At 40.9% G+C, this 13,006-nt stretch overlaps 1 protein-coding gene across 1 annotated transcript in view; it reads left to right on the forward strand.

The window, feature by feature from the left end:
* Positions 1 to 7,363, forward strand: part of LOC139420929 (potassium voltage-gated channel, Shaw-related subfamily, member 3a) — a 101,927-nt gene extending 94,564 nt beyond the window's left edge. The window contains exon 4 of the mRNA XM_071171352.1: positions 7,204 to 7,363. Within this exon, the coding sequence (XP_071027453.1) occupies positions 7,204 to 7,217 (14 nt within the window). The 3' untranslated portion in view covers positions 7,218 to 7,363. The remainder of the gene's footprint in view (positions 1 to 7,203) is intronic.
* Positions 7,364 to 13,006: the final 5,643 nt, after the last annotated feature.

Below are 13,006 nucleotides of genomic sequence, written 5' to 3' on the forward strand. Positions count from 1 at the left end.
GATCTCCCAGGGGAGATGACTCAATGGACCGTTAAATGTGTTTCCGTGTGCTGAAAGTAGACTGTATCACACACACAGGCACACACTTATAGAGAGAGACTCACGACCGATCAAACAGCAATGTATCATTTTAAAAGCTGGGGGGTGCTAGAGAGTTGTACTATACTAGCATTCATTCACTACTACGGTTATTATCATTATCATTATTGATGTTATCAGTGCCATGTAGAGAGCTGGAGAGAACGCAAAGCGTTCTGGGGCTTTTGTGCAATACACAGACTCTGATGAAAGCCTGAACAACGGCCATCAATGTTTTAAAGAAGAGATTCGGAATAGCATCCTAACCCACAGAGAGGGAGGACATAACAAACTATTTTTATAATGGTTTTGAGGATTAAAGGGCAGAAGGGATGGATTCTCTCTTCTTTCTCTGGGGGGCGGGGTTAGGTGTGGTAGAGAAGATGGGGTGGGGGTGGAACTCTCATTCCCATTGGTCGGGAGCAGTGAAAGGGGCCATCGAAGCAGGGATCGGTATTTCTCATCATTGACCATATACCGGCCCTACCCGCCCTCCCTGCCTTCTTGTATGCAGGTGCATGAAATGAAGCTTCTTTCTCTTTTTCTAAATATGGCTCCTCAGAAATCAAATCTGTACACATATCAAACTATACCTTTCAGTCTGCACATGTCAGTGTCAGGAGGGTGTGGCTATAATCAGAAGTGGCTTCGGGTCACCCGTTAGACAAGAGATCAATTTCGGTCTTTCACTTCCTCAATCCTTTGTTGTCTTCCTGTATCGAGCATTTCACCACATCGCCACACTCACAATGACTCCTATGATTTGAGTGTAGTGATTTTTTTTTCAGTTTTCTTTTTTTCTCTTTTGTCCTTTTTGACCACCCCCCCCCCCCCCCCCCACACACCTCCTGGTCCTGGCTGCTGAACCATCGCTCCTCACAATAAAAGAGGGCACCGTGAATGGAGGATGGACTGACAGCGCTTGGTAGAAGAACAGAACGAAACAATGATCAAATTAACAAAAAAGGCAACATACATATATAGAAATATGCAATGTATAGAAATATATTTGTATCTATGTATAATTAATCCTATGGAGATATGCTGTATATCTGTGGCGTACATGGGAGTTGTGTGGCTTTGAGCACACAGACATGCATCTATCTACCTTTGGTCCAAGATGCAAGAGTGCCAATTCATCAGAATTATACATCATTCCTTTCTTTCTCACTGTTTTCGTAATTCCACCAAAACTTCCTAAAATCCCAATTTCTTTTGAAATTTTGTTGAAATCTAGAAGATGACGAGGTTATAGTGACAATGTTTTAAAAAATATATATATATCTTGATATACCCAATGTCGATATTTTAATTATTGTCACTCTTATGGATTATATATTTTCATTTTAGTGGTTGATTTACAGAAATGTTTATTTTTGTATTTTCCGATGTTACTGTCGATTTTATTATTGATATTTATTGGCATAGAATGTTGCCGCCTATTAAGGTAATGCTTATGTCTCTAACTGTTCGTATCCAGTTCAGTTGCTTGAAATGTGTCTGTTTGATTTGACGTGATTTTTTGGGGGGGTTTAACCTTCCCATCTCTCCCCGTCCTCATTTCTCACTCTGCCACCTGCTCCTCTCTCACTAGAGACAGAGGGTTGTGTAAGGACTGAAGGTGAAATCTTTTCACGTTTCGTAGAAATGGCATTCTCTATGACTCACATTAACATTAGCCTTATAAAGGTGTGGACTGTATACACTCTAGATAGTGTTAAGCTAAAAAAGCTATTAGGGCAACCTCGCTCAGTGATCGAAGCAAAAAAAATACAATTAGACAAAACCCTTAGATAATTCAAAGCTCCGGACTCGTTCGGTTGAGAACTGTGTCCTCTACAGGCTCAAGTGATGCTGTGAGAAGGTTTGACGTTTTATTAGTTTAAAATATGAACGGTTGTTGTGAGTCACGTGACATAACTCCATATCTGCATTTCATATCTGCACATATCCAATAGTAGCCCGAGTGCCAGCTGATTCGTGCTCTATTACCAAGTCCTTGTCACTCATTGTCACATCAAACATGTCATGTTTAGCTTGCCAATGACATAGGAGTTGGATAGACAGCACAAACAGATCTGGGACCATGCTAATTCAATAGGAGTAGGTGAGAATCCGAAAAGCCTTCATCTGTGTAGTTTGAGGTGGGAGTGACAGGGAGGGTGAAAGCTTGACCTATGACTATGGTTGGGGTGGACTCCATTTTGATTGCAGTCAATTCAGGGGATGCATTGAATCTCAATTCATTCATTGAAAATCGGCTGTTATATTAAATGTCGGATTCGTTTCAATTAATGGTTTGGATTTTTATTCACCTCCAGAGTTGATATAATATAAATGGAATTCACCCCAACTTGCACTAGTACTCTACACCCAGAGTAATATATATGATAATATAGTTATATATGGTAGTACACACAGATATATTCCCTATATATGGTTTTGTTGACACCCAGACACCAGTCTTCAAACTACCAAATCTATTTTTTCTAATTGTCTCTCTTCATCCCTACATCCCTCCCTTCCTCCCCCGTCTTCTCCCTTGATCTAGTGCTTTGGGATTTTGTTCTTGTATTATAGAAATTCTTCTTATACCTGTTATTGGTCCAAATGTTCTGTACAGTTGTAAAGTTTTGACTTATTTCAGTCTTCATGGGGTTTCCATTGCAAGCAATAAGGAATTGATATGTCTATATCCATCATCAAGGAAATGTGATTTGAGAAGACATCAGATTTGATCATAAGCTTAATGAATGTGTATATATTTACTGTATATATTAAGTGCATATGAATGTGTATATTTCTATACACATAACATATAGACTAACAGCATGCTATTAGGGAAAAAAGCACTCGGCCCTCACAGTTTTGCCTGAGAAGAGTTGGGCTTATATATGCATGCTAAGATGTTCTAGGGTGGAAGAGACCATTGGTACCCTAATGGGGAGGGGGTTTGGGAAAGTTTTATTTTTTAAGGATGGGGAAGGGTAACCAGTGGTCTTGTGTAGCCGCTCTGTTATTTCTTATAGACCTTACTAGACTAACTGGTAACAATAATTACTTTATGATTTATAATTTTTGTTATCTTTTTACAGAGAACTATTCTGAGAGCTCAGTGCTTCTCAGGTATATGCAAAAAGAAGCAGTAACTGTGAATTAATACTAGAGAAAGAAATCGACAACTTCCTTTTTCCACGTTAATCAGAACACGTCCTCAAAACTCCATTTCCCTCGGTGAAAACCACATCGGCCAAAGCCCACCCAAACCTTACCGACTTTTCTACACACTTCTTCTCCTCTCTGTTCTCCCTCTCTCTTGTTCCATCAATCCATCCTGTTCTGTCTTGTCCCTCTCTTGCTTGAAATATCCTGAGATACAGTACATACCCAACATTTTAGGGGTTTAACGTTTGAAACGATATAATAACCTCCACTATGTGGAGGGAAAGCTCACACAACTTTTGCATTATTAGTGACATTTTTTGTTGTTGATAAACTAATAACCCGTAACCTGGGATATAATGTGCATCACTTCGTTTTGCTACACCTTATGGTTACTTATTAGGACAGTTATTGAGTTATAGCAGATAGAAAAACTAACCTTGACTGTCACGAACAATCTACAAATAGACTATACTTGCCCTCTGGTGGTAGAATTCACACGTAACCAACCGTAGGCTACAGACATGGATGACTCATTGTTGAGCAAAAATGCTTATGCTACTTCCTTGTGCATCCTGCACATTCTTTAAACTTAGGTTGCATCTGAAATGGCACCCTAGTCCCTATATCGTGCACTACTTTTGACCAGAGCCCTATTATAGGGAATAGGAATATTCAATACCCACTGGGCACAACGTGGAATAGACATTGAATTTACATCTGTTAACATCAACGGGTAGTGAATCTCCCCCCCTCCCCCCCCCCCATTGTCACTGGGACAGGAGGGTGCTGCTCTTTGACAAGCAGTAGGAGGTGAGCATGTGACATTCTAGAATGGATCAGTAGAGGTTGTTGTGATAGGTGGTTATTTTGCTCATTATTGATGGGCAAGTTGATGGTTTAGTTAGTGGGTTCAGTTGGTAGAGTGACGTTCAGGTCTGTGTATCATAGCATGTTTTTGTTCAATCATTGCTTCAGACACTTTTTTTTAACCAATCCTAAGGTAGGAGAAGGACTTTTAAGATGCTGAGATGGAGGATGTTTTGTAGTCTAGCCAACAACTGACGTAGAAATGAATTGAACAATATCATCAGTGCAATGTTTTTTTTTGACGACACCTCTGTCTTCCCCCTTTTCCGCGTTTCCCCTTCCCCCAATCTTCATCAGTCTCCCACCGTTCACAACTCAGGTATATCTCTCTCTGTGTTGCTTTAAATCAGTGCTTCCAGACGTAATGTCTATCAGAGCCGAACAGAGAGAAGGTTTGAAATGTTTTGCTTCCTCTCTACTGTATGTATGGACCTGTAAATATTGTACGTGTCCTGTGTTCTCATCCCAGCTCACCTATGTACCCTGTTATGTGATTCTGAGGTTGTTTCGTCCCTCCACTCTCCTCTCTCTCTCCGACACACACGTTTCACCCCATCTCGACCTATCCACTTTCTCCTATTATTATTTTTGTATTGGTATTTTGAGATGTGCTATCTCTACTGCTTCCATTACAAAACCCAAAACTGAAACAACAGACTTTGGGGAAATGAAAAGTCCCATAAATGTTAAAGTTTCATCTCCCCTAAGAGTGGATTACAAACGTCTCCCGAGGATAGGAGTGGACAGAAAAAAAGGACAGAAAGACTGTCAGATGTTACGTATAATGTTTTTTTTGGGGGGGGGGGGAGTAGGAACTGTATATTTAAAAAAAAAAAAAGGATTGTCATCAAAGGAAGAACCATGAAATGGAGGACAGTTTGGGGAAGAAAGAAAAAAAACTAAATGAGAGGAGGAAGTAAGCTGATCACTTCTCAGTGTAAGAATGTGTTTTGTGTTCTGTGTGCTGTTTCGCTCTGTGCTTCGTGTGCTGTGTTTTCGCTGTGTGTGTGTGTGTGTGTGTAACAGTGTTTTGTGTTGCGTGTGTTTCTGTGCTTCGCTCTGATTCATGTCAAAAAATGTTCCTCCATGTTGCCTATCTGTAGGCTGTAGGATACATACAGTACTTTCAGAAAGTATTCATACCCCTTGATTTATTCCACATTTTGTTGGGATACAGCCTGAATTCAAAATGGATTCAATATTTTTGTTGCTTCTCATCCATCTACACACAATACCACATAATGACAAAGTGAACCCTGTTTTTAGATTTTTTTTTGTTGCAAATGTATTTAAAATAAAATACAAGAAGAATTGAATTGACGTAAGTATTCATACCCCATGAGTCAATACATGTTAGAATCCTTTTTGGCAGCGATTATAGCTGTGAATCTTTCTGGGTAAGTCTCTAAGAGTTTTGTACAACTGGATTATACAATATTTGCAGATTATTCTTTTTAAAATTGTTCAAGCTCTGTCAAGTTGGGTTGTTGATCATTGCTAGACAGCCATTTTCAAGATTTTCAACCTAATTTAATCCAAAACTGCAGGCCAGTCAGGAACATTGAATGTTACCTTGGCAAGTAACTCCAGTGTATATTTGGCCTTGTGTTTTAGATTATTGTTCTGCTAAAAGGTGAATTTGTCTCCCAGTGTCTGTTGGAAAGCAGACTGAACCAGGTTTTCCTCTAGGATTTTGCCTATGCTTAGTTCTATTCCATTTATTCCCCCCCCCCAAAAAAAAAAAAAAAAAAACTCCCTAGTCTTTGCCGATGACAAGCATAACCAAAACCAGATTGCAGCCACCACCATGCTTGAAAATATAAAGAGTGATACTCAGTGATGTGTTGGATTTGCCAAAAACATAGCATTAATTTCTTTGCTAAAATTTGTGCAGTTTTACTTTAGAGCCTTATTGCAAACAGGATGTATATTTTGGAATATTTTTTATTCTGTACAGGCTTCCTTCTTTTCACTCTGTCATTTAGGTTAGTATTGTGGAGTAACTACAATGTTGTTGATCCATCCTCACTTTTCTCCTATCACATTAAACTCTGTAACTGTTTTAAAGTCACCATTGGCCTCATGGTGAAATCCCTGAGCAGTTTCCTTCCTCTCCGGAAACTGAGTTAGGAAGGATCCCTGTATCTTTGTACTGACGTTGTGTATTGATACACCATCCAAAGTGTAATCAATAACTTCACCACGCTCAAAGGGATATTCAATGTCTTTTTTTTTCACCCATCTACCCATTTGGAAAACCTCCCTGGTCATAGTGGTTGAAATGTACTACTCGACTGTGGAATCTTACAGATAATTACCGCGATGAGGTAGTCATTCAAAAATCTTGTTAAACACTATTATTGCACACAGAGTGAGCCCAAGCAACTTATTATATGACTTGTTAAGCAAATGTTTACTCCTGAACTTATTTAGGCTTGCCATAACAAAGGGTTTGAAGACATTTTAGTATTTCATTTTGAATTATTTTGTTTAAAAAAAATGTAAACGTAATTCCACTTTGACATTATGGGGTATTGTATTGTAGGCCAACAAAATGTGGAAAAGTCAAGGGGTATGAATACTTTCTGAATTGCTCTCAAGTCATTGGTCTGTGTTAAGCTAAACTAACATTCCTGGTGGGCTGTAGTCCTGTGTGGGAATGACCTCCAAAATCACTGACTCAGTCCTTTTGGCTGGAAAAGCACCCTATTGGACTATGACTAACCAAAGAATTAAGAGGTAGGCGAACACCAGCAGACTAAACAGCCCACAAGGACTGAAACCACCCACACCAATTGTATTGGTCTTTCGTTTGCTTTATCCACTGTCGACCAGGTGAATCATTTGCTTTGAACAGTTGTACTCATCATAAGTAAACCCATCCAGTCATACAATCAAACACCTGGACTATAACTATTGAGAATGTTAAATGAATTCAAACTCCCATTCAAGCTCATGTTAGGTTAATCGTATCAACTAAACTACCCTGGATCATGTAGGTTTTTAAACATCCAGTCGTAGCTGGTTGATATTTTAGGTTTGCTGGAACTTCCACTGATTCTTATCCTTGTTTCTCTCCTCTTTTTTTTCCAGTGTTGAGTTTCTAAAATTCCCCTTCCTGTCCAAGAAGAGGAACAACCATAGGACACAATTCACCCAGAGCTCCCTACTGGATTCACTGTGGGCTGGAGGAATACGTAACCGGAGAGAGAGAGAGAGAGAGAGAGAGGGAGAGAAAAAAGGAGAGAGAGCGAGAGAAAGAAAGAAAGAGAACTGAAGGTGATGGTGATAATGGGCGGATGATAGAGGACAACGAGAGTCAAAGAGATTTGTTCATCCCTCCGCACCAGAAGCATCCTTCGTTCCTGTGGACTCCTCAATCAGCACCATGCTGTAGAAAACAAACTCCAGACCAACATAACAGACTTACAGACTGAAACACATACCTTATGTCAGCATACTTTACCGTGTCTTATTATACTAAGTTTATTGACATTGAAATCCCAGACAAATTATAAAAGAAACAAACAATAGAACAGAATGCCTAGGAAAGAGCCAAAGAGTTATGGGACAGTAGGACAGTGTTCCACAACTTGGTTGTCATCCTACTGTATCATAGACAATGCAACCACTGTTAAATGTTCCCTTAGACAAATGACATGTTACCGGCTCTCAGATACAGTATATTCAATTGTTTTTAAAACTTTCTATTTGGTACTTCAAAGATTGGACATACAGTACGGTAGGCAACATAAACAAACTGCTGTAGTGGTCTGAGATTACTCAACACAGTCAGTGTGGATGTGACTACAGAAAAGGCGAGCCAGGTGCTAGCCAATGGCAAAACACATTGAAATAACAGTCATTTTACTGCTTTGCAGCCAAACACTATGCAAAGCTAGGAGGCCGAATGACCATTGCGTCCAGTGACTCCTGAGTCGGCCCACTATGGTGACGCTACCTGCTTATGTAAAGTCAGTCACAGCTGTTGGACTGTTTTCAGTGATTGACAGCCCTTCTCTTACCCTCTCACAAGAGACACACTTCAGAAGATACTGAATGATGGGCCACAATAGTAGAGCTACCAGTTATATAGTATACCAGGCCATTGGTCATTTCATAGAAACCTGCACATAGGTCTGACATACGATACACTCCCTGACTGACTGATGCTGACTCGTGTTGCATGAGAGAGGGTGTGGGCTGACCCTAACAGACCTACTCATCGACCACTTTGAAGGATTTGGGCCTAAAGAAAACCAGAGTGTGTGTGCGCGTGTGAGAGTGTGTGCGCTGGAGAGTTGAGGAGGACGCCAAAGGAGAGAGACACTGGAAGCATGACCGCAATGCGCATGCCAAGAACGCCATCGACTGCTGGGAAAACGAGGACATACGTTGCCCTCTCTTTCTCGCTCTCAATCGCTCCCTCTCTTTATCTCCAACCCTCTGCATCTCAGCGTTGCTGCTCCTCCTCCGTAGCAAACTGCATGGCATGATCGAGAAAAAAAACCTGAGGAACGAAACGTAGAGAACAAAAAGGATGGAGAGAGAGACCAGAGAGACTTTATTTTTTAAACCAAACAATCATAGTCACATCAACCTTTTTCAAAAAGATCCAATTGGTAACTATTTGCAAGTGTCAAGATAACAAACGGCCAACTGCACGTTGAGAGAGTGGCTACTGTAAAGGTCTCTCTCCTTTCTGTAGAAAGGATGAAGGTCAAAGAGCACTGCACCTCTGGGGGGATCACAAGGAAGTGTGAGAAAAGAGCGGGAAGAGGGTGAACTTTGATAAACAATTCCGGGAAAAAGTGAAAATGCATTTTTATTACTTTGTTTACCAGCATGACTATTCTGCATGAGTATACTTCTGCAAGCCCTAACCCCACCCCACCCCCCTCCCTAAAAAAGAGGGCTAGGAATTGAAAAAATGTACAAAATCGAGACGAAACTAAAAATATTTATGTTATATGCAACTCATTTTAAAAAAGAGCAGGATTATATTAAAAAAAAATCTATATTTTGTTTTGGGATAAAAAAAAAAGGAATAACGAAAAAAATATATAGGATTGCAAGATACACATTGAACATTGTTTTCTTAGACAAATAAGATAAACACACACCACAAAATCTACCAGAGATGAACTGTGCGAGGAACTTCCCCTGATACTACAACTACTCTACTACTACTTTGATGACAACTCTTCTCCCTCTCTGCTACTTCTTCTTCTACTGCTCTCACTCTCTGGTCCTACCGCCCTGATTGCGCTCCCTGCTGCCAATTCACTGTCTTCCACCCCACTGTCCATCCAGGTCCCCTCTCCACTGTCTTGTCTGCATAACTCTGTTTAGTTGGACTGTGCTCAGATCCAATGGGTCATATTTACTAGGATCCAAACGGGCCGGGAACGGACTATACCTAAACTTGTCTAACAAGTTTTCCGCTGCAAACCTGTTTGCTACGGTGTGCACCAATGAATACGACCATGATGGACTCGGTTTTTTTGTTATTTCAGTCTCGTGCTCAAGGTGGGAGATGGCAGCTTCACCACCGGGACTCGGTTGTAGACTCTATAAGGTCTCGGCTAACTAAAGCAGTTTAGCGATACCTAGAGAGATTAAACCTCACCCCGTCCCAAGGCTAAAAACCCACTGCGCATTGGGAGAAAGTATCTGATCTGGTGAACGAGATTAGCGAGGACCTAACACACAACAAATCACATGGATTGGATTGTGTAGCCCAATAATACTGTAGCTCTGACCCTGTACTGTAGCTAGCACCTGTAGCACTGCGCTGACTGGCCATAGATAGCGCCATATTAGCTCAGCCCTGATATTGTAGCTATACAATGCGTAGCTTTGTGCTGCTATGACATAATGTACTGTAGGCCTATTTCCCTGATTATGGGGATGTGTATAACATGTCGTTGTGGCATTTAACCCCCAACTGCTGCTGGTGCCCCCGGCGTTGGTGAAGCAGCCATCTTTGCTCCATTTCCCAGGTGGGGATAGCATATTGGCCAGGAAAACTGCTGTTCAAAGATGCGTGAAGGGAACGCCAAAACTGTCTTATCTATTCTATTCTGTCATAATGAGCTTTGTTGTCGTTTCTGTTGATGAACAAAAGCTCTCGTTGACCTTCCACTACCCCTGCCTGTTTCGCAGTATGGCTGTATGCATCGCACCAGGCACCTCACCACACTCTTAACAACAGATTGTTTTTGTTTTATTTCCCCCTTTTTTCCATGTTTCTTTTCAAGTGATTTTGTTGTTGTTGTGTTCTGTTTCTAGGCCTGTATGTATAGGTAATATCGCCAGTCACGGCAAACCCTTAGCTAGGCCCACATCAGAGTTGAGATAATATGTCGTTTATCCCCAATGAAGAGTGCCGTCATCTGAGCCGTGGTTAGTCTCTAGGTGACACTGGTCAAGCCGAGTGTTCCAGCAGAGCAGGGTTCATTTCAAGGGTGTTATTTAATGTTACAATGGGGGAGGAGGAGAGGAGCGTTAATGTTTGGGGGGGTGAGACGTCACTTCAGACCGTGTCAAATACAATTTGGGTCACATTCATTTGCATATTGCTCGTTTTCGATTTTTGTCTCAAATGAGTGTTAACTTGTGTTCGCTTCCCAAAACTGTTCCTTTGTTTTTGTTTGTTTATTTGTTATTAGGCAATGATGATGATTTTGATGATGTTCCAGAGAGGCTGGTGGCTAACTACTGAGAACTGAGCAACTAACTATGCAAGAGTTTGTCTGTAGCATACGATTAACTTCAGTGTTTCATTGTGCCAAAGGAGTTCAGTGTGTTGGGTCTGTTTCTATGTTGTGTGGGAGGGCAAGAATGGGGTAGGGTAAGGATGGAAAAAGGAGGCAGCTACTATATCTAGCATGGTGCATTGTTTACTAAAATGAATGGGGGTGTGGGGGTTAAAGTAATTAGAATAGGGGCCCCCCTGAAGATCTCTGGAGTTTGCTACTCAGGATATGTCCCTGTACCCGCAGTTTTCATTTGATACACTGGATCTCTGTCATTCATCACCTTATGTCTGTCTGATTTCTCCTTGTCCTTCTCATCCTCAACCCCATTCCTTTCACATTCATTCCTTCTCAACACCTGCCTACTCCTTCTCTCACTCTCTCCCTTTCCAAAAAAGTTTATTATGGCACGATGTTTGTTACAGAAAGAATGATTTGAAATGATAGAGATAAGTAACCATAGATTATGGAAGGACGCATCACTACTAGACATTTCATTCTGAAGATGGAAATTATTGTTTGTGAGGTAGAGAGGGAGATGGATCTGGTGCAAGGTGGATGGGAAGAAGAGGAGATGGGCACAACTGGCTTAGATACAGGTAAAGACAGAGGTGAATGGATCATACCCCCCCCCATCAACCTTCTGGTTGCACACCCCACACAGACACGTTAAATGGAAATATAGACCGTTCCATTTAAAATGTCGGGGGGGGTCTAATGTCAGAGCAATAATTTGTTCCAAACCCTCGATTTTGTGGGGGAGTCCAATGCCATTTACCTATACTTACTGTCAAAGAAAGCTTACCACCTGTAAAAAAGAAAAGAGAAAAAAAAGGAACCTGTTAAATACTTTATTCTGTATTGTTTTCATCTTGATTTTAAAGCATGCATACACATCTAGTCTCTGAGTTTTGGGATGGGTTTTCACAAAACTGGTGGTGAATATACTGTGAATAACCGCCATCTTGTGTGAATGACTGTACTACCACTGTGTGTCAGTAGGAATGTGTGTGTGTGTGCTACCAGAAGACACGTTGTGCAGGTGGGGGTGTGTGTGATCCTCCACACCCACTTGAGAGGATTGACAGCTCAACACTTGCATAACTTTACTTGAAACCCAAATACAAAACATATCAAGAAAGGAGCAGAGTAAAGCCAGAAACCCCACTGTCATATATTCTCTTTCCCCGTCTTTCCTCCCTCTCATCCCCGTCTCCTATCCCCCTCTCTTTCTCTCCCTCCTCCACACATTTTTGAGGAAGAAGCTCTTTTTGCATCCTTGTTCTTGTGTTTTTCTAACATATTGTTTGAAGTGGAATTCTAATGCATGCGCGGGAGAGAAAAAAAAGACGACTTAACTTATTTGTGAATGGCCAGAATGAAGTAACTCTCTTTTCGCCGGCAATCTCTGTCTTCCTCTTTCAGCCAGTGGTGAGATGATGGGGGGGAATATGCAAACTGAAACACTCTTTAAAAAAAAATGTCTATATCACTGTTTTATGTTCATTTTTTTTGTTGTCATATTTTTTGTTTACTGCAGTGTGGCTTGACTGAAGAGGTAGAAATACACTGGCTATCGTTCTATGTGTATTGCGCTTGGAAGGAAAGGGAGGTGAAATAGGCTCAGTTTCATGAGTCCGATATCTTTCCTAATACACATACAACCGTTTGGGAGATCTCAGCAGTGCTAGTAGCATTGTGCCAATCTGTCCATTCTGTTCCATTTGTACATGTCCCTCTGTCTTTTGCATCTGTACATCTCTATATATCATTCTGCCTGTCACTTATTCTGTCTATAACAGTAGATGTATCTCTTATTCTACCCCTCTAGATACAGATACGTCAATATCATTGTTTTCTGTTAATTTTCCTTATTTGGTGTTTTGACTTAATTTCTTATAATTTGGTGCCTTGTTTACTCTTTTGTCTGATTCATGTTGTCGGTGATTTGTGTTATGAATTTTACATTTGAAAGAACATTGCACTACTAGCACCAATGCAGCTAATGTTTCTATTGGTCCTGCCAACTGTTGTGACTACATCGCCGCTAAGCGAATAAGGCACTGGGTGCAGCCATGCCACTTTCCTATCAGGGGAGAAAGAGAGGGAAGACAGAGACGGGAGAAGAGAAGGTTACT

Source organism: Oncorhynchus clarkii, chromosome 12 (assembly GCF_045791955.1).
Source record: "Oncorhynchus clarkii lewisi isolate Uvic-CL-2024 chromosome 12, UVic_Ocla_1.0, whole genome shotgun sequence".
NCBI classification, from domain to species: domain Eukaryota; kingdom Metazoa; phylum Chordata; class Actinopteri; order Salmoniformes; family Salmonidae; genus Oncorhynchus; species Oncorhynchus clarkii.